The sequence below is a fragment of the Nelumbo lutea genome, chromosome 4 (genome assembly GCF_056320005.1).
Source record: "Nelumbo lutea isolate HS-2025 chromosome 4, American lotus-T2T, whole genome shotgun sequence".
NCBI lineage: Eukaryota > Viridiplantae > Streptophyta > Magnoliopsida > Proteales > Nelumbonaceae > Nelumbo > Nelumbo lutea.
The window spans coordinates 39,458,940-39,486,610 of record NC_142687.1 but is presented as its reverse complement, the minus strand read 5'-3'; the positions used below and the strand labels follow the sequence as shown (position 1 = coordinate 39,486,610).

The 27,671-nt window shown below is 39.5% G+C and overlaps 1 protein-coding gene across 5 annotated transcripts in view; it reads right to left on the bottom strand.

Annotated features, from left to right (window-relative positions):
• Nucleotides 1–27,671, bottom strand: part of LOC148855330 (2-oxoglutarate (2OG) and Fe(II)-dependent oxygenase superfamily protein) — a 56,185-nt gene that overhangs the window by 4,878 nt on the left and 23,636 nt on the right. For 4 of the 5 annotated variants that reach the window (XR_016113033.1, XR_016113034.1, XM_088985122.1 and 1 more), the window contains exons 5-7: nucleotides 26,192–26,287; nucleotides 26,051–26,101; nucleotides 20,921–21,307 (exon numbers count right to left, since the gene is read on the bottom strand). Coding sequence is in view for 3 of the 5 variants with exons in the window: in XM_088985122.1 (XP_088841248.1) it covers nucleotides 20,921–21,307; nucleotides 26,051–26,101; nucleotides 26,192–26,287 (534 nt within the window). In the remaining 2 variants the exon portion in view is untranslated. Of the gene's footprint in view, nucleotides 1–13,101; nucleotides 13,352–20,920; nucleotides 21,308–26,050; nucleotides 26,102–26,191; nucleotides 26,288–27,671 lie in introns of those variants that run through there. The other variant, XM_088985123.1, reaches the window with a different exon arrangement.

Genomic DNA, 27,671 nt, shown 5'->3' with positions numbered 1-27,671 from the left:
CTCCTGTCATCTAAGCATCCTACCTAGTTTGCATCTGTATAGGATTCTAGCTTTAGATTCTCATGATTTGAGAAAATAATACCTCTGCTAGGGTGTTTTTTCAGATATGCAAGTATTCTCTCAATAGCTTCCCAGTGCTGAACCTGAGGTGCATGCATGTACTGACTCACAACATAGATAGCATAAGAAATATATGGTCATGTCATACACAGATACAACAGTCGGCCCACCATTCTCTGATATCTCCCCACATTCTTTACCAATTCACCATCCACACCATTAATTTTGTGATTTTGATCAATAGGAGTGTTTGTTGGTTTGGTCCCCAGCTTCTCAGTCTCTCGTAGTATGTCAAGTACATACTTTCTCTGTGAAATGAAGATCCCATGCTTGGATCTTGCGACTTCAATCCCTAAGAAGTATTTGAGCTCACCAAGATCTTTGATCTCAAATTCTTGCTGCAATGATTTTTTGAGATCATCAATCTCCTCTAGATCATTTCCTGTCACCACTATATCATCCACATACACAATCAGAATTGACACCAAAGCATCTCTCCTCTTCACAAAGAGGGTGTGATCAGACTGTGTCTGTGTATCCAAAACGGATGAGTGTCCCTCTAAACCTGTCAAACCAAGCCCTAGCTGACTGTTTCAGTCCATATAGAGATTTTCTGAGTCTGGACACCTTTCCTTTACCAACATTTTCATAAAAGCATGCTGGAATGTCCATATATACCTCCTCCAGTAAGTCACCATTGAGGAAAGCATTTTTGACATCAAGCTGGAACAAGGGCCATGAATAGGTGGCTACTAGAGATAAAAGAATACAAACTGAACTCATCTTAGCTATTGGTGCAAAGGTTTCCAAATAATCAACACAATAGGTTTGAGTATACCCTTTTGCTACCAACCTTGCCTTGTACCTCTCTATCTTGCCATCGGCCTTATACTTCACTATGAATACCCATCGACATCTGACTGTCTCCTTGTATGGGGGAAGATCAACTATTTTCCAAGTTTGGTTTTTGACCAAAGCATCCATCTCATCTTGCATGGCTGTTTTCCACTTAGGTTTGGAGAGAGCCTCAGTAACATTCCTGGGTATAGACACAAAATCCAGGGAAGAAAGAAAAGCACGGTAGGAGGGTGATAAGGTACTACAGGAAAGATGGTGTGAAATGCAGTGGGCTATACACTTTCTCTTCCCCTTACGAAGTGCAATGGGAAGATCAAGGTCAGTGGGATCAGCTGCAACAGTGGTGTTAGGGACAGAAAACATAACAGGCTCAAGAGGAATACCTAGAATTGTATCTACCAAATCTGGAGTTTCAGAAGGACTGACAGAGAGTGGTGTGGGTCGAGGATGTGTGGAGTCAACCATCATCTGCCGGCGCTGATATTGCTGTGAGGCTGCCCATAGTGGCTCAGGTAATGAAACTAGAGGTGCAGGTGCTGGCTGAACCGATGCTGGCTAAACTGATGGTGCAAGTGCTACTAGAGGTGCAGGTGCTGGCTAAACCAATGCTGGCTGAACTGATGGTGCAGGTGCTACTAGAGGTGCAGGTGTTGGCTGAACTGATGGAGGCATCACAGAAACAGGAAGAGGAACAGATTGTGAGTTCTCCCCAAAACTTTCCCCCTGAGGAGAACCACTCGAAAAGAAGAATGTGGATTCAAAAAAGGTAACATCCATAGTGAATGTTAACAGGTGTATTATATGTATTGTTCACAGACTTAGTACCCGCAGGGGTATTTTTGTAATTTTGTACACATTGTTATGTACGGCCAGAATAGTATAAATGCAAGGCTTCACTCGACTGAAGCTAAGTTTTTGTTGAGGCCTTAACTATGTAGCCTCTTCTTCTTCTTCTTCTTCTTCTTCTTCTTCCTTCTTCCCTTCTTCTTCTCGTTCTCCTCCTGCAAAACATGGTATCAGAGCAGGACTATCCAGGCCTGGAAAACAACCAGCTGAGGTCTCTCTCCACTGCTGCATAGAAGTTATAGTCCTAATACTCGAAGACAAGGAAAGGAAGCATTCTCTAGTGCTGCAGATTGTCTCCACTGTCGAGTTGGGTTCTGCTACATGAAAGCTGACTGTTCAACTTCCTGGCGCAGAAAAAAGGGTTTTGCTACTAACTGTTCAACTTCCAGCCTTAGGTGCTGGTAGCTGGTGTTGCTCGGCTAAGAAGTCTATGGAAATCCATCCCAAATGTTTGAAGGAAGGTTCTAACCTGAAGAGAAGTTCGAATCCATGACTGTTCTACCTATTCACAGTTCGGGTGACATAGGGACTAAAACTTTTTCCCTGTTTATGGCTCTCTTCTTGCACGATTGTTAATGTCCCAAAATCTGTGTAGGGACTGTGGTTGAACCCTAGACCCCAAGTGATTGTTCGGCTGTCCTGGAAAGTGGATATCAGCCGATTAGGTGTGGTGCACCACCACTTGTATTGTTGTTTCTACTGAGTTTTTTTTTTCTCTCTTGGTTGAGAAGCTGTATTGGAGTTGCAAAACTGTAGATCATTCAGACCTGGTTACACTACAAGAGCAGTTCGTATATTGTTCTGTGGACTCCTACACAGTGTAGGTCATACATCCTAGTACTGCAGCTGCAGTGTTTGTGTTTGGTTCTCTGTGAAACTGAAAATCAGCAAGTGCCTAGTTGTGGACTGTAACAGCTCTATAAGGTAGTGTGCCTATGTTTTGAGTACTTCTAAACCTAGAATCGTGAATAAGGAAAGATTGTGGTGCACTAATTGCCAGAAGCCCCGGCACACCAAGATACTTGTTGGGATCTCCATGGGAAACCAAAGTGGGCTCAGGATTTACCTAAGAAGCAAGGCTCAAATGTAATTAGAAGACCTGGGCAACAAGGTACCAAGAAACACCACATGGCAAATATGGTTACTCGGGAGAATCAACCCTCCACTTCTACTGTGCCTCAAACACCACATAGCCAACACAACTACTCTGGATCAGACCCAAGGGAGGATATTGTAAACACATTCCGTGACCATTTGGAGCTTTATGGTAGAGCAATTCGCTAGATGGATGCTCCTCCCACCACCTCCTTTGCATCCATATTAGGTAATCCTACCACAGCTTTCCATGCTGCCTCACACAACCTTGACTCTCCATGGATCATCGATTCTGGAGCGTCAAAACACATGACTGGTATGTCCTCTTACTTTCAAACTTATCACCCTCTTTCCGGAAGAGATAAAGTGAGACTAGCCGATGGATCATACACTTCCATAGCTGGTCAAGGAACTCTCTCTCTTCCCCTCGGCCTTACTCTTTCTGATGTTCTTCATGTTCCAAAATTCCCTATGAATTTGTTCTCAATCAGTAGTGTTACAAATTCCTTGAACTGTTCTGTGACTTTTTTCCCTACCCATTTGTGATTCAGGATCTGGCCTCGGGGAGGATGATTGGTAGGGGACGTATGGTTGATGGACTCTACATGCTGGAGAATACGGCTGGCCTTCATGTTACAGATTCTATGAGTCAGTTCAAAAAAGAGTAAAATGTATTTGTGGCACTGTCGTCTGGGTCATTTGTCTTTTGAGACCTTGAAATTGGTTTTCCCAAAACTGTGTAAGTCAATGTTTGTCTCTAATTTTTCTTGTCAAACGTGTCAGTTAAGCAAGCATTGTAGAACTCAATTTCCTCAAAGAAATAGAAAATCTGAGTTTCATTTTCACATTATGCATTCTGATGTGTGGGGCCCTATTACTTTACCTTCTGAGAGTGGCTACAAATACTTCATTACCTTCATTGACGATTATTCCAAATACACTTGGGTATATCCAATGCAAATCCGTGAGGAAGTACCAAAAATTATCTAAGATTTTCAACGGATGGTCTTCACCCAATTTCAGACCGAGATTCAAATATTCCAGTCAGACAATGCAAAAGAGTTTTTTCATAGTGACCTCACGAAGTTCTTTGCTTCACATGGCTCTCTTCATCAGAGCTCTTGTGCCCGTACGCCACAACAAAATGGTGTGGCTGAACGGAAGAACCGACACCTCCTTGAAGTGGCATGGGGTTTACTACTCCACATGAATGTTCCCAAACGATTTTGGCTTGAGGCTGTCCTTTGTTCTACATACCTCATTAACCGAATGCCCTCTCGTTGGTTAGAGTACAAAGCCCCACATTAACCGTGTATATTTCTTGGCTACTCATTCTCTTAGAAAGGGTATCGTTGCTTTGATCCTGTTTCTCAGAGATTCTATGTCTCCATGGATGTTACCTTCTTTGAAGATGAGCCCTTCTTTCTTGTTTCTCCTCAGGGGGAGTGTAGGCATGAGGAGAAACTAGTTCAACTTCCTCCTCTTCCTAATCCTTCTCCTTCTCCCCCTTCTCTTCTTGATCCTCCGCCTTTTCGTGTTTTTTCTCGTTGTCATAAAGGCCAACCAAGTTCAAGAGCTGTGGAGAATCCAGAAGTTGTACCTCAAGTGCCATCAAACTCCTCGGGGGAAGATCATACTCTCTCAGGTAACTTGACTCCCAATGATAGTCCTGACCTCCCTGTTGCTAATGATCTTGACCTTCCTATTGCTCACAGGAAAGGTGTTAGGTTGTACACCACGAAACACCCCATTTCCAACTTTGTCTCCTATGAGAACATCTCACCTTCATTTCGTGCCTTCCTTACCTCCATTGACAGTATCCCTATTCCCAAGAATGTGGCAGAAAATCATTGCTGCCAACCCAGTACTACATGACAGAACAAAGCACATTGAAGTTGACAAGCACTTTATCAGAGAGAAAATCATCACAGGGGAAGTATGCACTCCATACATCAGCTCTGAAGACCAACTAGCATACTTATTTACAAAAGGGCTAAACCATTCAAGACATCAAGGTCTCTGTGACAAGTTGGGCATGATTGATATCTATGCCCCAACTTGAGGGGGAGTGTTAACAGATGTATTATATGTACTGTTCATAGACTTGGTACCTGTAGGGGTATTTTTGTAATTCTGTAGACATATTGTTATGTATGGCCAGAATAGTATAAATGCAAGGCTTCACTCGACTGAAGCTAAGTTTTTGTTGAGGCCTTAACTCTGTAGCCTCTTCTTCTTCTTCTTCTTCTTCTTCTTCTTCCCTTCTTCTCCTTCTCCTCCTACTCAACAGTGACAAATCTGCTCCTTGACACTGGGTCATTACAGCAATACCCCTTTTGGTTCTGAGCATACCCAAGAAAAACACATTTCTTAGCCTTAGGATCAAACTTCTTGCGATGAGGGCCAAGAATGTGAACAAAAGAAACACAGCCAAAAACCCTGGTATATGAAATATCTCTCCATCTGGAAAAAGGAGGCAAAATGGCACCTTAAACCCCAAAGTCCATGAAGGAACACGGTTAATCACATGTACGGCTGTAAGAACTGCACAGGGACTGAAGCGCGCACCATAAGACTCCTTGCCACCTCCACAGTGTCTGTTTTTCCTCTCAGCAACACCATTTTGTTGCAGTGTATATGCTAACTGCTCTGATGAACTACACCATGTTCTAAGAGATACGTGGTTAGATCCTTCTCAAAGTACTCTCTGGCATTATCTGATCTAAAAACCTTAGTTCTCACTCCAAATTGTGTGAGAACCATCTAGTGGAATTGTCGTACTAAGTTAGGAACCCCATCACATGATTTCATCAAATATAGCCAAGAATATCGTGTATAATCATCCACAAATAAGAGAAAGTAACAAAACCCTCCCATGGAAGGGATTTGATATGGCCCCCATACATCAGTGTGAACAATATTAAAAGCAAAAGTACTTTTATTACTTGGTTTAAAAGACTGTCTACAATGCTTTCCTAACTGACAACTCTCACACTCCAAAGTAGATAATTGAACAAACTCAAACAACTTTGGGAGAAGACATTTCAAAGAATTAAAAGAAAGATGTCCCACAACGATTGTTCTAAAGCATAATCTGGTTTACTGACTCTGACCAACTACTACTTCTACTGCTAACATGATGGCCCTGATGTCTCGGAGTCTCATCCATAAGGTAGACTCCATTCACCTCACGACCACTCGCAATCATCTTCTTTGACTCCAGATCCTGCAAAACACAATTACCACGAAGAAAGGTCACAGAACAATTCTATTTTTTTGTCAAAGAACTAACAGACAGTAGGTTGGTATGAAGTCTAGGGACATGTAAAACAGAGGACAAAGTTATATCATTTGTCACTCTAATTGTCCCCTTCCCAGCAATAGGCATATGTGAACCATCTTTTGTAGAGACTCTGTCTCTACCAGAGAACAACTGATAGGAATTGAAAATGGTAGGGGCATTAGTCATAGGCTCAGAATTAGTCATATGATCAGATGCTCCTGAGCCTATAATCCAGGGAGGTCCCTCCTTACCTGAAGTGGATGCAAGATTCGCAGTTCCATATGGACTACCTGTATGTGCAAAGGAAGTGGTGTAGTTGGCTCTTGCATTCTACTGTCCATCCGGAAGGCTAGGGCTGGGTGAATCTTTCTTACTCATAAGCTGTCCAAACCTCTCCAATTTTGTTCTCACGCTGCTACTCAATGGATTCCCTATCAGTTTGGGAGAGAGGGGCTGAAGAGTCTCCTATAGTGGCTACATTTGCATTTCCCTTGTTTCTTATCCGAGCAGGCATAAGATTTGGATGAAGCTTCCAACAAGTGTCCCTGGTATGCTTAGGCTTCTTGCAATAATCACACACCAAGTCCTTCTTATCTTCCCTTCTAATCTCACTACTCCCCCTGTTTCCATTCGCTTAGGTTTTGTTGTACCAACCATAGCCAACTAGTCAATCCCAGGCTGTCTCAGCATTACATTCCTCCTACTCTCCTCTCTAGAGACAAAAGCATAGGCCTGAGAGAGTGTCGCACCCTCCCTAGAAAGAATATGCTGCCTAGCAATGTCAAATTCAGGGTTCAGCGCTGCCAAGAACTCAAAAACCCTATTCCTCTCTACCAGTTTGTGATAAGTTGCTGCTTCATTTACACTTTCCCATACCACAGTTTCTAAGTGATCTATTTCCTGCCATAGGGTTTTCAGCATGGAGAAATACACAGCAAGAGGTTTTTCTCCCTATTTCATACTTATAACCTGATTTCTTAACTAATAGGCTCTGGCTTCATTTTGCTTCTAAGAGTAGGTTTCAGTCACTCCATCCCAAATCTCCTTAGCAATATTAGCCCATAGGAAATTTTTTGCAATATGAAGTAACATAGAATTACACAGCCAAGACATTACCATGTAATTCTCTTGCACCCATTGGGAAGAGTCTGTATCAGGTTTCTTCTCCTCTCCAGTGAGATACCCTAATTTTCCACGGGCACCAATAGCCATCTTAGCTGATTGTGCCCACTCGAAATATTTTGTGCCATCAAGTTTTACTGTAGTAATGATCCCAGACCCAAATATATCACTACTACCTCCAACACCCAATCCGACAATACCGATAGATTTCATCTCGGTATTCCAACTCTCCATTGTACCCAAAAATATCAACTCTCCATTTCTAGGACTCTTCCCCGTACTCCAGTTCTTCCTGATTTTGATGTCGAACAGTAGATCACCTTCCTGATGTCTAGATCCCACCAAAAACTCCAAGAACTGGGCAATCTATAGCAGATCGATCAGCCCTTTACTTCTTCATGCAATCGGCTGATCTTGGGCTGCATGAGAATGCTTCAAGAAACCCTAGCCGATGCTCTGATACCAAGTAGAAATCTGCTGAATTAAAAAATATGAAAGAAAGTAGTTTCTTAAAGAGAGAAGGAAGAGAAAAGGAGAAGAGAAGAAGAGAAGTTGAAAGAAAAGAGATCCAATTAATCTGGCCGCCCCCTTCACTTATTATTTATACTAAAATAATAGAACAGTACAAAGACAACTATGCCCTTATAAGGCGGCAAAACATAAAACAACATATATAACACTCAAAAAACATAATAAAATTTGGACTCACATAACTACTGTGGTCCCCACCTCCTATCTAACAACTAACATAAACATCTACTCGGAAAAACATCACAAAAGTAATTAATCTTCAACACTAAGCAAAGTATTTCCCTTATTTGTTGTCTAAAAGTCCATACACCCAGATTTTTTGTCTACAACCATCCTATTAACAGTTTAGAATCTACCTCCACCTCAAAGTTTTGAAATCCCCATTGCTTGGCCAATCTCAAGCCTTGCAGTAGAGCCATAACTTCAGCTCTCAGAGAGTCTCCCACACCTATAGGACCAGAATATAGTGCTATCAGTCTGCCCTCCCCATCTCTGAAGACTCCCCCAAGTCCAAAGGGTCCTGGATTACCAAAGGAGCTTCCGTCAAAGTTTAATGTTACCCATTGTTGCGCTGCAAGTGTCCAATAAAGCTGAAACACAGACTGTCTAGTTGAAGAATTTGCCACTGCTGACCACCCCCTAAGTATATCATCCACTGAAAAGTCTTTGAACAAGTCAGTAACCTTCAGCCAGTGTATAACTGTAATGGCTATGCAGTCAATGACTTTCTTTTGATCTTTCTACCCCTTGGAAGATTCTGTTGTTCCTTTCCTCCCACAAAGACCAAAGGATGGTTGCTCTTGTTGCCCTCCACATCACTTTACCCCAACCAGCTGGTTGGTAAAGTCCCATGCTGGTTGGTGAAGTCTCTTGTTGCCCTCCGTTGTGTAGCCCTTTAAAAGATATCGAAAAAATGCTTACCACATCCAGGGGAGAGGTATAAAAAAAAGAGAGAAAACTCAAAGAAATTGTATTCATTTCACTGAAATCATTCATGTACAATGGCATATTTATAGGCAATTCCCAACTTTTCTGTAGTAAGATTAGGGGTGTAAACGGATTGAATTCGAATTGAATTAGGTAATATCCAAATTCAAATCCGATTAGAAAATTCGATATCCGACGGATATTGAAAATTAATATTCAAATTCGAATTCGATTAAATATTCGAATATTTGATTTGACTCAAATTCAACCAATTAATTATTTTAAGTAATTAATAAATATGCAAAATAAATATGTTTTATATAAAGTATATAAATATATAAATTATTTATATAATTTAATTATTATATATATAAATTATATAAAACATTTAAATATTTTATATATTATATATAAGAATTAAATAATCGATCGAATTCGGATATTTATCAAATCGAATCAGGTCATATCCGAATTCGACCAATTAGATATTTCAATTATCTGAATTCGATTCGATTATGTCGAATCTCGAATTCAAAATCGGATTTTCGAATACCGTTGACACCCCCAAGTAAGACTACTAAAAATAGTAAAATTCCTAATCTGACTTAAACTTTCCCAAACATCTTGTTTTAATGAAAAATGCTTCCTAAACAAACACAAACTCAGAATATGCTAAAAGACTAAGATGTGTAATTTACAATATAAGGTAAGTTCATAGTTGTCAAGGCGATGCCTAGGCAACAAGGCACCCTTGGAGACTCGCCTCACCTAGTCGCCAAGCCGCCTTCTTCTTGCACCTTGAAAATTATGGATAAGTTTTTAGAAAAATGCCCATTTAGGGGCCAAAATGCTGAAACTTTGGCACAGAAAATGCAAATACATCCAAAGGATTAGTTTGTCAGCATGTAGTGCCCGTCAAGATGACCATTTTGGCATATTATATGTTGAAAATGGATGCCTAGATCAAAAGGTACATCTGTTTTAAGTGTAAGTACCCGTTTGGGCCTCTTTTTTTCCTTTCTTTTGCAGTCATGGGTCTAATCTGAATGTTGTGTGCTTTATGAAACATAATATCAAATTAATCGTGAGAGATATTCAAGAACACAATTCTGGTTTCACTTTTGGACAAAGAAAAGCACTAAACAACCAAGAACATGTTTTATGTGCAAATTTTTAGAAAATAATGCTTTCCCAAACCATTTGCAGGTCCAAATTTCTTGAAATCACCAAAAATAAAATACAAACATTTCATGTTAGAGAAGAGTATTAGCAGACCATGGAATCCAAGAAAACACTATTCTGTAACAAGTACCAGATGCCTTGCTTCTCTAGTCTGATGTCTTAAATGCCATGCTCCTGCCATTTCTCTATCCAGTCAGCAGATAATGATATGTGAATCCCCTTTTATAAGCAAATTACAAAAACCTGATGACCCTTTCCTTTTGATAAATGGTAGTTATATTCAAAAAGAGGGAAATATTCCCTCCAAAACTGTACAAATAAAAAGACTATGACTACTATTAGGATTCGGCCTGCCCTTGAATCCTGTTAGACTAATAACAGTCGAAGTAAAAGAAAGAGAGAAAGAGAGAGAAGAAGAAGAAGAAGAAGAAGAAGAAGCAAAGAGAAGAGAAGGAGAGAAAGTTCTGGTTCGAACGAGAGAAAAGTCAACTCTCCCATTCGGCCAAATTTGCTTTTATATTACTATTAATCTGGAAAAGACACATGTGCCCTTACTTAAGTGAGGGATATAAGATCTAACATAACCTTACACATCAGCAACTTAAACATAAGCATAAAGACAAAAATACCCCTACATAATCGACATTAATACTCCCCCTCAAGCTGGTGAGTATATATCATATAATCCCAACTTGTTACATATGTAGTCCACTCTTCCCCGACTCAACCCCTTAGTAAACAAGTCTGCCCACTAGTTTCCTACGTTAACATATACAGTATCTATCACTCCACTCAGCACCTACTCTCTCACAAAGTGACAGTCAACCTCTATGTGCTTGGTTCTCTCATGAAACACCAGATTAGAGGAAATATGGACTGTGGCCTGATTGTCACAGTAGAGTTTCATTGGAGTGTCAACAGTGTATCCCATCTCCTGTAGAAGGTTCCTTAGCCACACTAAATCACAATTAGTATGTGTAATAGCTCTATATTCTGCCTCTGCACTTCTTGCCACAACTGTCTACTTCTTACTTTTCCATGTCACTAGATTACCCCCAAGAAAAGTACAATAGCCTGTAGTAGATATCCTATCAGATATAGAACCGGCCCAATCAGCATCAGTATATCCTTCTATTTCAAGTTTTCCACCAATTTTGTATATCAAACCACAACCAGGAGCCCGCTTTAAATACCTCACAATCCTTAGAACTGCATCCCAATGTGGAACCCGAGGTTTCTGCATGAACTGACTTACCACACTAACCGCAAATTAAATCTCTGGCCAAGTAATGGTTAGGTAGTTCAGTTTACCTACAAGTCACTGGTATCTACCTGGGTCTTCAAATTCTTCACCCATATCACTGCTCAGCTTAGTGTTTATTTCCATAGGTGTTTCAGCTGGTTTAGCACCTAACAAACCTATTTCTTCCAGCAAATCAAGGACATATTTCCTATGACACAAGTTAATACCATGCTTAGACCTTGCTATTTCTATCCCCAAGAAATATTTTAGTTTACCAAGGTCCTTTGTCTAAAAATGTTCCTACATAAAGGTTTTCAACCTATCAATTCCCATTTTATCATTCCTGGTAATAACAATATCATCTACATACACCACCAATAGGATCTTTCCAGCCTGAGAGTCATGACTGAAGACTGAATGGTCAACTTTGCATTGTTTCATACCAAACTTCTTTACCACCTCACTGAACCTACCAAACCATGCTTGAGGAGACTGTTTAAGCCCATAAATGGTCTTCTTTAGTCGGCACACCTTACCATCCTCCCCCTGAGCAACAAACCCCAGTGGTTGCTCCATATAGACCTCCTCGAGCAAATCACCATGCAAGAAAGCATTCTTGATATCAAGCTGATAGAGGGGCCAACCACACATAGCAGCAAGAGAAATCACAACACGAACTGAACCAATCTTAGCAACCAGGGAGAAGGTCTCTGTGTAGTCAATACCATAGGTTTGGGAGTACCCTTTGGCAACCAGTCTAGCTTTCAACCTCTCTACACTACCATAAGGTAAGTACTTAATAGTATAAACCCACTTACAACCGACAACCTGCTTACCAAGAGGAAGAGTGGTGAGGTCTCATGTATGATTATGATTTAGAGCTGAGAATTCTTCCATTGCACAGCACCACCTTAGAGAGGCAAGGGCTTCCTGGACATCCTTAGGGACAACAATAGAGGATAACAAGGAGATAAATTGGCGATGGGAAGCAGAAAGGTGAGAGAGAGAAACATAATTAGAAATAGGATGAAAGGTACAACTACATTTACCTTTCCACAAGGCAATGGGAAGATCAAGATCAGATATTGGGGTTGGGGTTGGTGTGGAGACAATTGCCAGATCTGTCGACGATGTGAAGCTGGAAGAGGAGCTGGTACATGTTGGCAATGTGTATATACTTGACGAATAGGTGGTCGTTCAACAGGTGGTGGCACTAGAGGCAAGGACTTGGTCATAGCCAAGGAAGACGGAGTAGACTCAAAGAAAGTAACAACAACACACATAAAGGAACGTCGAAAGCTAGGATGATAACACTTATACCCTTTCTGAGTCCGGGAATAGCCAAGGAAGATGCACTTAATGGATCGTGCACCTAACTTGTCCCTTCTTGGCCCCAGATTATGAACAAAGCAGATACACCCAAAAACCCAAGAAAGAGGAAACGGAGACAAGGTAGGAAACAATGTGGTGAATGGAGAATGATCATCTAGGATAGACGTGGGCATCCAGTTAATCAGGAAGCAAGAAGTAAGCACTGCATCACTCTAAAAAGTTTCGAGTACATTCATGTGGTGCATGAGGGATTGAGCAGCTTCCAAAAGATAACTATTCTTTCTCACAGCCACCCCATTTTGTTGTGGGGTGTAAGTACATGAAGTCTAATGGATAATGCCATGTCAGTCCAAATATTCTTGAAATGATGTAGAGAAATATTCACTGCAATCATCGGAACAAAAAATTTTAATGTGGACACCAAATTGGTTGCGAATTTCAGCACAAATTTTTTGGAAAATGGCAAATAATTCTCTCCTTTCTTTCACTAAATAAAGCCATGCCATCCTTGAATGATCATCAACAAAAATGACAAAATATTTATATCCATTGTATGGCATTACTTTATAAGGACCCCAAACATCTGAATGAACCAAAGAAAAATGACTCGACATACAGTTATCAACTCTAGGACTAAAGGGAACACGATGATGTTTCCCCAATTAACACGACTCACAATCCAAAACAGAAAGATGACTCAATGAAGGAACCAAAGATTTCAAAACTTTCAGCGAAGGATGACCAAATCAACAGTGCCACTGGAGAGGAGAACGAGATGACTGGAGAGCTGTTGATGTACTTCCACCACCGTCAAGATAATACAATCCACCAGCTTCATGCCCTCCACCAATCTTCACCCCCATCTTGAGATCCTGAAAAACACACGAAGAAGGGTAAAAAGTAATAGAGCAATTAAGAGACTTGGTCAACTTACTAGCTGACATAAGGTTAAACAGAAATTTAGGGACATACAAAACTGAGGATAAGGGTAAAGGGTCCATGTTAACATTACCAACACCACAAATGGAGGATATGAAACCATTAGCAAGGGTAACAGGTTGTCATGTTGGGCAATGAGAGAGGGAAGAAAACAAACCTGGAATTGCAGTCATGTGATCGAAGGTTCCAGAGTCAATAATCCAAGGATTGGGTGTGGATGCCAGACAAGCCATACCTGAGTGTGCAAGAGTGGCCGTGTTCTGCTGAGATGTGGCCTGGACAAACCTCTCATACTCATCACGGGGAACACTCATCATCTCCTTCCCAGGAACATCTATGGATGTAGGGAGAATCTAATCAGCTGAACGACTCTCCTATTTGAAGCTACTATCACTAGTGATGGCATGATTGGCCCAAGTTGAAGGTGGACCAGCAAATCATAGCAACAATTAATGGTATGTCCATCCATACCACATTGTGTACATCTCCTCGGACCCAAACTACGTCCTCTGCCACGGGCTCCCCTTGAATCTCGACCTCCAGTGTGACCACCACCACGGTTATATGTAGATCCACCACCACCACTATGGCCATATACCGGTCCACTGCTACCACTACGACCAGACTAAGCTCCCCGAGCTCCACCTTTAACACCATGGCCCCTTGATACTGCAAAAGTTGATCTGTTGGAAACACTAGAGTTCTCAGTAGATCCAATAGAAATCCTCCTAAGTCGAGCAAACACTCTTCTAAGGAAGGGAGAGCTGATCCTCCTAGTATCAGAGCCCGCACTAGTTCATATTCAGACTTCGGCCCCACCAAAAATCGAGTCACATCTAGTTGTTCTCTCTGCTGTTGTTGAATTTTGACATCAAAAGTGGGGGTGATAAACATTCAACTCATTATGAATGTTTCTTATACTAGCATAGTACTCCTCAAGACTCTGATTACCCTGTTGGAGATTAAAATATTCGTGATACAACTAATATATTCTAGTTGTGTTGTCTTGACCCGAATACAACTTCTTAGCATGGTCCCACACTTCCTTGGCAGTATCAAGAAACATGAAATTCACACTAACCTTGGGTTCCATATTGTTCCATAACCATGTGATAATCTATGCATCTTCTTGCCCCTAACCATCATACTCATGAGAATCAATGGAAGGTCTTTCTTCCCTTATGTGTTTCACTTTCTTCTTTGCCTTAAGAAAGACTTCCACAGATTTAGCCCAAGGTACATAATTTTCTCCATTCAGTTTAATAGAGGTCATCTGAACATTCAGGTAGTCAATAGGGACCATCACATTAGTCTTGCTGTCACTGTTTTCTCCTATTGCTGAATTCAGCACACTGCACATTAAACCACACTACAGACTGAACCACACTGTTTTCAGCACCTATTATTGCTGAAAACTGCACTCTCTACACCACAACCCTACCCCACGACTACCTGAAAACTCACCACATTGTTTGAGGATCACTCCCCCCTTCGAATCACACTGAAATTTGCATAAACCCTAACACACTATAATCTGAATTCCCACCATACAATCTGAAACAAACTTATCATTTAATTCACAACAAGAAATTGCATAGAAACCTCTTACCTAATCACCCAAAAATCAGACCACACAAGGCACCCACTGCACCACACGAATCAGCCCTCTTCTCTTCATCAATTAGGGAAGGGCTTCTTACAAGCCACAACAACCAACCACGAACAACACAACTGGAGGCACAGAAACCTCCAAGGGAAGAGGGAGATCACTCCTTTTCAGCCCTTTCCCTTATCTCCAACTGATGACGAAGAAAACAAGAGAAAATGCTAGACTGGGTGCGCAAAGAACAGAATTCTAGGCAGTTCCAATTTGCTCAACCTGGCTCTGATACCATATTAGGATTCGGCCTGCCCTTGAATCCTGTTAGACTGATAACAGACGAAGTAAAAGAAAGAGAGAAAGAGAGAATAAGAAGAAGAAAGGAGAAGGGAAGAGAAGAGAGGGAGAGAAAGTTCTGGCTGGAAAAGACACATGTGCCCCTACTTAAGTGAGGGACATAAGATCTAATATAACCTTACACATCAACAACTTAAACATAAGCATAAAGACAAAAATACCCATACATAGTCGACATTAACAACTACAATCCAAAAAGGCAGAACTTATGGCTCAGTTTGGAAGGACTATAAATACAAATATGTACAGTACAAATACATAAAAAATACAAGGTTTTGCACTCTGTATTTGTATTTGTACTTCCAAACTGAACCTAAAGATCCAGGATCCAAACCAAGAACAATCTGCCTCCACTGATCCCTGAAATTCTTAAAAGAAAAGCCCTGAAATTTCTTAAGGATACAGGCCCAAACTGGACATAAATTGTTTAATTGCCAAAGAGTTCCAATCATAACTCTTCTTGGTAATAATTGGTCGAGACAGAAGACAAAGAAGGTACTAGGCTACAAGAAAAAGGCTTCCATTGCAAGGTCTAACCCTAAAAGGCTCTACTGTTGTATGATTGTCCATAGTAGAAGCAACAGGTGAGGCCTGAAATCAGGGACTTCGTAACTTTGCGCAAGTTTTTCCAACAACATTGGACAAAAGATCAAATTGATTTTTCTTCCTCTACAGCTTGTCAACTTCAAAAGCTCTATTTTCCCTTTCCTGTCTGTAAGGTTTCTGTTCCTAGCTCTTACCATCAAATTCAGTCCAATGTCTATTCACCTAATCCAAGTTTATTTACTTTGGAACTTAAATTCCACCTAGTACTGTCCTTAGCTTTTCCTAGTAGAACTTCCATCAACGTGTTCCAGATTTTGTTCTGATTTGTCTTCCAATATTAGATGAGGCTTTGACAAAAGTCAGATGATTGGGAACTAGTAACATTAAAATTGCTTGTCAAGGAGGTGACATAAAGTTGTGGACACAAAAGGAGCTTCTAGCTTAAAGGGGGCGTATGCCTGTGTGTGTGTGTGTGTGTGTGTGTGTGAGAGAGAGAGAGAGAGAGAGAGATTGTTCATAAGAAAAATATCTCCTCTCTTACTGAAATAGTAGAGGACTTATAATAAGATCTGTGTCCTTGCTATTGTGTCAATAAGATAAATGAACCATTGAATTTGTTACAGATTTCTCACATGATAACATGTGGCCTTTTAACACATTGGTTGACAAGTTTTCATTAGCTTGAGGGTAATGCAATGTTCTAAAAACCGACCTGGAGACTGACCCGCTTTTGTCTCCAGGTCACGCGTCACCGGTTTGACTGTCTAGGTCAAATAGGTTAGACCATGCGACAAAATTTTACCAGAAATGACACATTCCCCAATGAACACACCAGCACTATGTGAAGTATAAGAGATAGTTTCCACAACATATTTCCATTTCCACTTCCATGGGTAGAGGCATGATATTTTACTGGAATCAACATATTCCCCAATGAACACTACCAGCTCAATGTTGTAGATATGTGACAATATTGGTGACAATATTGTAGATATAAGAGATAGTATTATAACATAGATTGGTGACAATATTGTAGATATGTGGATTAACAATGTTATTGCCCACCTAACTTATATGATTACCACTTTGAACTAGCTCAATATTCATTTCAAACATGAAGTCTTTTTTTTTTTTTTTTGTGTAATAGATTATTTGGTTGATCTATTACAACCGCTTACATTTTTTATGAATTTAAATTTTGTTTCAAATCATTCTATCATGAAGATCTGAATCTTAAGGTTTACAGGGCAACTTCAGAATGTATTCTTTTCTCTATAACCTTAGTTTCTTAGCTTTGTTTAATGATTTGGAACAAGATAATAATTTAAAAAGGTGTTCTTATGCTTTTCTTATCATTTCATAAAATATCATTCTATATTTTGCATATTTTACAATGTTTCCACCATGTCTATAATTTTTACAATATTTCCAACACTCCCAACATGTTTCTTATATCTAGACGACCAACATTTTTTTATTTTTTATTTGTGAAAGAAATGTTAAAAATTGCAATTTGAAGCCCCAAAAAGGGTTTTTTGGGTGAAAATAGTGGTGCAAGGCACCATTTTTTTTTTTGATAATTAGCAGGTATAATTTCATTAATATAAATAAAAATGTACAGAGATGAACAAGTGGGGTATGACTGACTGCCCCTAAGTGATGAAAGTTAATACAATTGAGCCTAGAATAATTGTTCCATGACAACTCCCTGTTTGGCTAATGAATCAGCCATCCCATTAGCATCCCTAGGAACCCAATGAAAACATACTGTCATATCCCTTAAGAGCCACTTAATCTTCTTCACCACTTCTTGGTAGGTCAAGGCTGCTTTCTTTTCATTCTCTAACCAGCTTATCACCACTTGAGCATACCCTTCAACAACCAACCTTCTAAGCCTTAGACTTTTTGCTAAGTGTGCCCCACACAGAACAGCAGATAGTTCAGCTCTAATGGAGTCACCTTGAGCACTAGGACCTGAGAAAAGAGATAAGATGATTCCATCTTTGTCCCTAAAAAGTAAAAACCCCTCCTATACCTGAGGGACCTGGATTACCAAGGCAGCTCCCATCAAAATTGAGTTTTATAAAATTTTCTGGAGGCTCCCATATCTTAACTCTTCTTGGTTACACAGAGATGAATAAGCCACTTCCCTCCAATTCCTCCTTATGTCATCAAAGAAAAAGATGAGAACAAGTCCAAGGACTTAACCCACAGAATCACCCTTAAGAGAACACATTCTAGTGTGTCCTCCACAGATCTCTCCTCTTCCTTGAATATTCTTGCATTTATTTCTTCCCAAACTGTCCATAACACTGCAGCCCTGGTGCACCTCCATAAAATTCTTCCTCTTTTCCTTGGCCACCTAAAGGTTTCACCTGTAAACATACTAGCTAAGCTTGTAGGAAGAGCCCACCTGCATCCAAAGAAATCAAAGAACCGGTCCCAAATAAAGGTAGCAAAGGGGTAGGAGATGAAAATGTGATAGGCAGTCTCACCATTTGCTTTGCAGAGTGTGCACCAGTTCGGGGATAAACAAACATTTTTCCTTCTCTTTTGTAGCAGATCCAGAGTGTTGATTTTTCCATGAAAGACCTCCCAACAAAAAGCCTCTATTTTTAAAGGAACTGGCAGGGCAAGGCACCATTGGCACCTTGGGATGCATAGATCTCGAAAAGTTACCCAAAATCAAAAAAAAAAAAAAGATCACCCCAGTCGAACATCGGAGTGCAAGGTTTTATGGCCTCCGGAAGTTTGCACATACATTGAGTGTGCAACCTGCGACTCGGTGACCAGGTTGAATGGGTCAATGGTTGAACCACCCGGGTCAGACAGTTTTTGACCAAGTCAACGTTTTTTACCAAACGGCGGGTTTCAACAGAACCAAACCCGGAATCAAGGCCGGGTGTGGTTCAAATGGTTCAACCAATCAGGTCAAGAATGGGTTGAAAACACTGGGCTGGAACAGCATAGAACGTTTGGTTTGGAGATCCAAGTCTGAGGAATTAGATACCAGCACACACTAGATTTTTTCTGTATATCCAAGAGCTGATCTTATGCAACAAAACTTTTATTTTTATTTTATTTTTTTTTTTTTGAAGAAAGTAAAGTGTTGTCTTAAAAGAGGAGTAAAAATACAAGACCAGCCACAGCAAGAAGCTGTGCCAACCATATAATGACCATACAATCATTTCCTTTTGCTACTTACAAAAAAGAGAATCATAAATGAAAAAAAAAAATCTATAAAGGGTGTCCCTAAAATTTCTATGTACTAAAACCCAAGAGTATATTCTGCTCCAAAGGGCATATTATTCCACAAAACAACCCTCTTGAAGTCCACTTCAACCATCTCCAAAGATATAAGAGAAAATTTTAATGAAACAATAAGTGGGTTAGATCTCACTGAATTAATCATCAATGAAAGACTGATAAAATAGGACAATAACGCAACAATAAGTGGTTGGAGAATAACCACCCATGAGCAACTTCAAGGGTTTCAAAATTACAGAAGAAAGGAAAATAGGAAAGCAAGAAAAAGGAGAGCTTCCCAAGTTACCTTCTAGGGCTGTGGTTTTGTGGACATTTCACAAGAAACAAATTCAAGAATTTTCCAAGGCAAATGCTTATCTAGGGAAGCACTAATCGAAAATAACTGTATACGGGTTATCATTGGGTGAAAACAGTAGACAAGTTTCATTTCATGATACTGTGAGAGGCTGGCACCTGGCAGGTAATTGGAAACTCATCTTAGTAAGGCCTTTAGCATCAGTTGTGTGGAGCCCACTTCTACACGGCTAAATCAAACTCAACTTTGATGGCTGCAGTCTTGGTAACCCAAGCATCAGTAAGGCCTTTAGCATCAGATGTGTGGAGCCCACTTCTACACAGCTAAATCAAACTCAACTTTGATGGCTGCAGTCTTGGTAATCCAAGCATCTAAGGCATAGGGGGAGTTTTCAGAAATTGTGCTGGGACATATACAATATTTCTATTCTGGGCCTACAGGTGTTGGAGACTACACAAGAGCAGAAATCTTGGCAGTCCTTGCAAGGGATACAAATGGTAAGAACTTCCAAGTTCCAACTTTGGTAGCCTAGCAGTGGAAGATGATTCAAAGATGGTGGCAGGGTGGATAAGAAACAAGCAAGAAGGATCTTGGAAGCATATTAATAACATGAGAAAGTTTTTGAGGCTGATAGAGGAAATGGCAGCAAGTGCTCAATAGGTTGAGAGATTGGCTAATGGGTTAGCAGATGCACTAGCTAAACAGGGTGCTCATAAAGACCAGTTGTATGGGGGAATTGTAAACCAAGGGCCTAGCCTACAGAAAAGGGAATTTTTGTTGAGAAACATATCAGTTTCTTTGTACCTTGTAACATGCATTTTGTATTCTTTCCACTCTAATAAAATAACTTTTATGGTTGCCTATGAAAAAAAATCAACTCTGAGAGACTCTAATGACACTGCTTTTCAAGCAATACTAAAAGGTCACTACACTTGCAATTTTCTAAATACTGCAATGCACAACACAATTGTGAGATTATGTACTACATTTTACAAATTAATTCCCGAATTCTAGTTCTTGGAATAAATGCAATTTATCATTCAAGTGGAAGTCTAAAAAGGTAACAGAAACTTCAAAAGAAAAATATCATTTAACTCATCAATTGATATCTGTTTTATAATCTTTATATGATCCTGGTCTCAGACCATTAAGCTTTTATAATTAAAGGCTTTGGGGACACATCAATTTAAAGATATGCCCATAACTCTAATCCCCTTGAATCCATTTTACTGCATCGTGAGATAATAATTATATACTGCAATCAAAACTTATATACTAGTGACATATTATAATCAAGTCAATGATCAGAGAACTGTAATGGCATTTTTCAACATAAAATCGGGCCTATTTCCATGAACATTACCATGTATCATATTAAAGAAAGCATATAATATTCCATGAGAAAGTTTGTAATTTAGGGTTCAGAAAATAGAATACCTGCAGTGCATGCAAACTGTTGTCAAATTCCTTCTCAAGCAATTCTTCTTCCCTACCTAAACATAGTGGCTTCATAAGTAACTCTGAAAGATCATGAGATGAATCTGATGACGAGGAGCCAATCTTATCATCAGAAGAATAGAATGTAAATCCAAGAATGTGTGCTCTTGCACAGCTTATATCAAATCCTGACTTGTGATGAGAACCAGTGTCTGGGGAAAACCAGTACATGTCACTAGAAGCAGGTAAAGGCAAGTACCAACCAAGTTCAACTTCTTTACTGTTCAAGAGATCCTGAGAGAGAAGTGAAGTAAGTTTGACATCCTCATCATGGTAACTGTCCCGGCTAAACCACAATGTTAAAGTAAGTCTTTCACCCTCAGTAATCTGTAGAAGGATAAGAAAACAAGAACTTATAAGCCAGAAAATAATGGCTTGTCTGGAAAGACAACAACAGTAATGAGAACAATAACAAATAAAAGTTGGCCTCTCTACAGAAGCTTTTCCCAATGTTAGTAACTCAGCTTTCTTGATCCTTCACAGTATGTCTTTGGGTATCCTCTACAACCATAAATTAGAACTGTTCTCATTTATCAAAGAAAAGGTGGTTAGATTATTCCATCATCAAATAAAAATGTTCCTACCAATCATTTTCAATGGAATATCATCATCATGAAAGCCTTCTCTCAAGTCCCCACCATATGGGGTCAGCTAAATGAATCCAGTTTTTCCATTCTGTTTTGTTCAGTGTCCTATCCATCATTAACTTATGGGTTCTTAAATCATTTCTTCTACTTGTAACAGATCACTTTTTCTAACAGGTGTTGTAGATGGTCTTCATCATTTTCAATGGAATCCCTATGATGTTATTATGGCTTCATTTTAATATACATGACAACATGTATGGCCCCCTCTACTTGTAATAGATCTCTCAAGTCTCCTGGGCAGGTAAGGATTGGGCCGAAGGGATTGGAGACTGTCCCAGATATCTCTTTTACAAATCATGTGGCCAACTTAAGCCGTGCTGTTTCGGTAAACCCATCTTATGACCTATTTTCTTCTCATTGTGAGGGGCCCATTGGAAAGAAAATGGAGACACACCGTTTCAGGAAGAGCAACATCCCTGTGATTGAGTTCCAGGAATTCCTTAGGCCGCAGAAAACTGATTACTAGGGGGAATCCAAAAGCAATGGTTTGAAAAATAGGAAGGCCAATGAGATTTGGGAATGGGTGGTAATAAAAATTTAATCAAGAAAAGAGTGTGTCATCACTATGAATCTTGGACAGGTTTGTCCTCTTTTGAAAGGCCCTATTCAAGAGATAGAAGCGACGGACAGAAGCAATGAATCTGGTCTAGTATCTGTGTATGTTTTCCGTGGGAAAGAATAGAGCCAGAGCTTTTGCACAGCTTCAGAGGGAGTGGAACAAGAGAATTTGCAGGCTGATTGTGGCAGAGAGAAAGAGCCGGGTTCTCCCTTGATTATGGTTGAGGAAGAGTTAGTGCCAGAAAGTCAAGTTACTGGGGCAGAAGTGTGCTCGCGAAAGAATGGCACTACTTCCCTTTCGGATGGTTCTTTGAACTCAGAGCAGAGTTCTGAAAGTTTTGAGGGAGACATTGTAGTTTCTCAAGCTGGTAAAGAGTCTGAGAAAGAAGAGGTAGTTTTCTCAGAAGTCATAGTGGGGAAATTAGGCAGAGATCTTGGAAGGAAAGTGCAGGGAACAAGGAAACTTGGGGCATTAAAACAACATAAATCCCTTCTGAATTTATCAGTAATTTCTAAGAAGACGAAGAACAACAACACTAGGCATCTAATTCACATCACCAAGGTATTCTCCAGGTTGAAAGATGAACTCATAAGTGCAGGCCTAAGTAGCAATTCAAGAGAGTCTATAGAAGGTAAAAGGTGAAGAATAGGGGTGGATTCGAGCTGAGCCGAGCCGAATAGTACCAGGCTCGAGCTCGGCTCGAGACTATTCTAGAAGGCTCGAGCTTGGCTCAGTTCAGCTCGTTTTATATTTTATAAATATATTTTATTATAAAAATATTTAGAAAATATATTTTATCAAAATAAAAATTAAGAATTATAATAATTAATAACTATAATATTTTTATTATATATATATATTGTTTTCTATAATTTTATTATATAAATTAAATATCAAATATATATATATATATATATATATATATATATATATATATATATTCTAGCCGGCTCACGAACCTCACAAGCCAAGCTCTAGTAGGCTCGAGCTTGGCTCGTTTAATAATTGAGCCACTGAATTGGGCTCAAGCTCGGCTGAAACCAAGCCGAGCCGAGCTCAAGCAGCTCGAAAAGCTCGGCTCACTGCCACCCCTAGTGAAGAACAAAGCCTACTTGATCAGAGACACTATTGCTGAGGATTTATCAAGCTGCCCTCCAGTCAGCGGTGTTGAGGTTGATAATTTAGAAGTCCCCACTGAAGAGGTTTTGTCCAGAGAAGGGGTGCTGTCGGAGAAAGAGGATGATTGGAAGAAGTTGATGAAGCTGAAGAGGAAGAAGTGGAATTTGACAGTTTGAAAAGTTCAGAAAAAGGTGGATGTGGAAAAGACGGCGGAAACTGGTGTCCAAGTGAGCAAGCAGTTGGGCATATTGGTTTTAGGAGGGGAAGAATACACTAGAAGAATGTTTCAGGAGCTAGAACTACAGTATCCTTTGGACACCAAAAACTCTTGATATAATTATTGACAGTCTTGAGTTCTCTGCTGAGGGAAATTTTCTGTTTGATGGGCATTGTTGTACCGGTTAGTGAGGGTGTTTTGTTTTGGAAGCGAGTTTGGGGGTTAATATTCTGAGGTTCTGGTCAAATTTATCCTTTCTTCTGTTTTTGGGTTTGGGAGTTTGGTTTTTCTCTTGGGTCTTTTGCTTGATTTTAGTGGGTGATATCTTATCACCTTTATTATACTTTATTCTTTCTTAATAAAATTCCTTTTATTTTACTACCAAAAGAAATAGCATGCATAGGCAGAGCATTGAGAATATTTCTCCCATCCCCTCTTTTACTCTAAATGAAATCAAATACAAGGTTTCATATTAATCTTTTTATCTTCATAATGATTATTTTCTAATATACTTAAAATGTAAGAAATAATTTTTTTCATAATTAGGAGCATTTAGAGATGGATAAGGAGCAATAATAGTAATGTTTTCAGGACCAATAGGAGTGGGAGATTTTCCTTGAGAGTAGAGGTAATCGCTTTGCTTCAAGGTGTAAGATATGCCAAACAGTTGGGGTTGCATCAAATTGAAATAGAAGGAGATTCTAAGTTGCTAATTGGATGGATGCAGTCAGGTTGCTTGGGAACCTGGCAACATAGACAGTTGATAAGGGAAATACTTGGCATAACAAGGGAGATTGGTGTGCTTTTCAAGTGGACAAGAGGGTCAGCTAATGGGTTAGCGGATACATTAGCAAAACAAGGGACTGTTAGGGAGAACATGTTTTGAGCAGTGTTGTAATTAAATTGTAGTTTGGGTCAACACCCTATTTTTGGGGTTGACAGTTGGGCTTTGAACTCTCTTTAATGAAGTTACCGTTTCCAATCAAAATATAATAATAATTAGGAATTTAACAAGTCTTAGTGCCAAACAATTTTAAGGAATCTCCTAGGGAAGACATCCAAAAAATCCTACACTCATCTCCTGTTGTTAATCTTGATAGAGCTACCCCATTCCCACCTGTCACTAGGAGGTCAAGAAACAGTTTGTTGGATGGCAGCTCCTCCTGGAAGCCCTAGGCTTTCCGGATTTGAAGGATCTTTGACATCCTTGGTATACATTTCTACCAACCCAAAATTGGTTACACGTATTCTTATATCTCTGCCTTCTATTCTCTATGAAGCAATATTGCCATCAACAAAAGTAGAGTAGCTAGAAATAGATCCCCCCAGTCCTCTATGGATCCAGCTCAATCAACATCAGTATAAACTTCTACCTCAAGAGTTAAGATGACCATGGTTGTTGAAATACAGCAGTCCCTTGTCCGTACTGCCTTTCAAGTAAAATAAGATCCTATCTACTGCTTGCATATGGGAGGTCCTAGGCTGGTATATGAGTGAAGCAAAGATACAGTAGCCAACCCACCAAGGTCTGATACATTTCTGTATCAAGGAGAACTTCCCCATACTTAGCCCCCAACTTATGGTATGGATCTATCTGAGTCTTAGCTAGTCTGGCCCCAGCCTCCTTGTTTCCTCAAAAAGACCTAAGACACTTTCATTGTGAGACAAATATCCCTTTCTTAGACCATGCTACCTTGATACCAAAAAATAATTTTACATTATCTCAATCTCTAATGCAGTGACGCCTTCAATATAGTGAGGTCAGTAAGACTATCCCCTTCAACCACTGTCATCTATGTACACTATCAACATGGTAAGAGAACCTTTACCCACTTTATTAAGAGAGTTTGATCAGCATGAGAATATACAAAACTATATCTTTTCGACAGGTCCTCTGAATCTATCAGACCATACCCTAGGAGACTGATTAATGCCATAGATGGGTTTCTTGAGTCTGCATGCTTTCCCTTGACTATCTAAGAGAGTCACACAAAGTGGCAATTCGACATACACCTCTTCTAAATTACAATTGAGGAAAGTTTTTTTCTTTAATTTTTACCATCCAATTGATATTAAAGGTCAAGAGTAGTGGGCTACTAGAGATAGAATTACCCGAATAGAATTCATCTTAGCCACCAAAGCAAAGGTACCCTAATAATCAATGTTGTAGGTTTATGTGTATACCTTTGCCACATTTCAAGATTTGTATCTTTCAATTGAACTATCCATATGTTGTACTTCACATTACATAACCTTTTATAACTGATCATTCCTTGCCTTGAGGCAAGTGAATGAATTCCCATGTTAAATGTTTTGATGAGGGTGTTTCATCTTCTAGGCCATAACCTCCTTCCACTTCGGCAATTTCATTGCCTCTATGACATGCAATAAAATAAAGTTTTCAAAACAATACAAAACCCATTTATAGATGGTATCAGGTTATCATACCCCACAGTTCAAAAGGTGTCACTTCAAAAATATAAATGCATATTCTAGATGCATGAGATGAATGAATCTACAGAAGCTACCTCGTCAACAGAATGAATATTCTGACTGTCAGCTGTGTACATCACAACATCCTGATATAATACCAAGACATAATAATTAGTGACCCAGCATACTCTCTAACATGTATACAGCAGAACATATACTAACAAATTGCCACTTACTCCAGCCATGGGAACAATGGTTGAAGGTTCCCCATCTTGAAAGTGGAAAAGTCCACCTTTGAAATCCTTTCCATGAGTATTCAAATAGCAGACTACCTTTTACCCTCAGACACAAGAAAACTGTTTCAGTGTAAATAAAGAATTAGAGACCACTTGAACAAGATAGTCTATTAGATTGACACAATTTGAGATATTGTATTATGTCTCATAGAAGCATAGATATGCATAAGAGGATGTTATATGTAGATAAGCACAAAATATATAAATAGACAGCACTTCCATTCGAACCATGGTTTCTAATCTCAATATCAATGGATGATTATTCATGAAGAAATGAGGAAATTTTGGGATGTTTCACTAATTTTTCGGAGATATTTGAAAAGTCTAAAGAATTTGGGGTAAATTATTGAAAACATTGGCTTTGTAATAACACTTCATAGATTGTTGGAAGAAGAAAGATTGCACATATAAGACTCAAGAAAACCATAGAAAACAACTGAAGTATGAAAAAAAGACAAAGTTAACAGCAGGAGTGATCATTTGTGGCCTAGCTTGGAAACTTCTGAAATTTCAGATCACTTCCTTGACATGTTTATTAATCTGCAGATCAAAGGAGAAGGGGAAAGAGTGAAAGAATCAATCAGTATAATCAGAAACCCTTCTCTGATACCATGCTGTCTGATTCAGCTTCAAGGAAGAAAGACAAGAGAAGAGAAAGTTTGGGAGCCAAAAAAGTGAGTAGGCACTAGCCCCTCATCTTATTATATTAGGGAAAACATAGACTGGAAAAAAGACCATATTGACCCTAAGACACAATACTGAACAAGTAACATTACATAAATGACAATGTTATTCAAAGAAAAAGGCCAATATGGAGTTCGTCCCCTAACATGTGTTTTCTTTGCAGGAAGAGCCGTGACACTGCCCCATACTTGCTAATCTCTCTTTTTCTCGATGAGTAATAGAAATTTCATTAGATAAAGCAAAAAACAAATAAATTTACAATCAATAGCCCCCTACTGGAGGCACAAGTCATAGACTAACATTTTTACAGATCCTGAACCAGGGCATATAGTATCAATACTTTTAACCTTGGTCCCAGGCAACTATATCAAGGCTATTGATCTAGTTAGTGATGGAGTTGGTCTAGCAAGAAACTGACTAGTTGGTCAACTAGTTGACACTTTGATAACACTGGTTTAGGGAAGCTGGCTTTGTCATGTGGCTAAGCCAGGGGTGGCTGGCTAGTTGCAAATATGGGTATTCACATGCAGTAAATGGATACAAGAGGTTGAACCACAATTCATTTTAGAGGATTTGATCATGCATGGTGTAGGTGCATTAGGGGCTGGCTGTACTTGGCTCTTTTTTTTTTTTTTTTGGTCTTTGTGCATGGATCCCCATCTGGCTTCTTGGATGCTCTAAAGGAATTAGACAAGGTTGTCTTCTGTCTTATGAGGACAACCTTGAACTCTTGCTT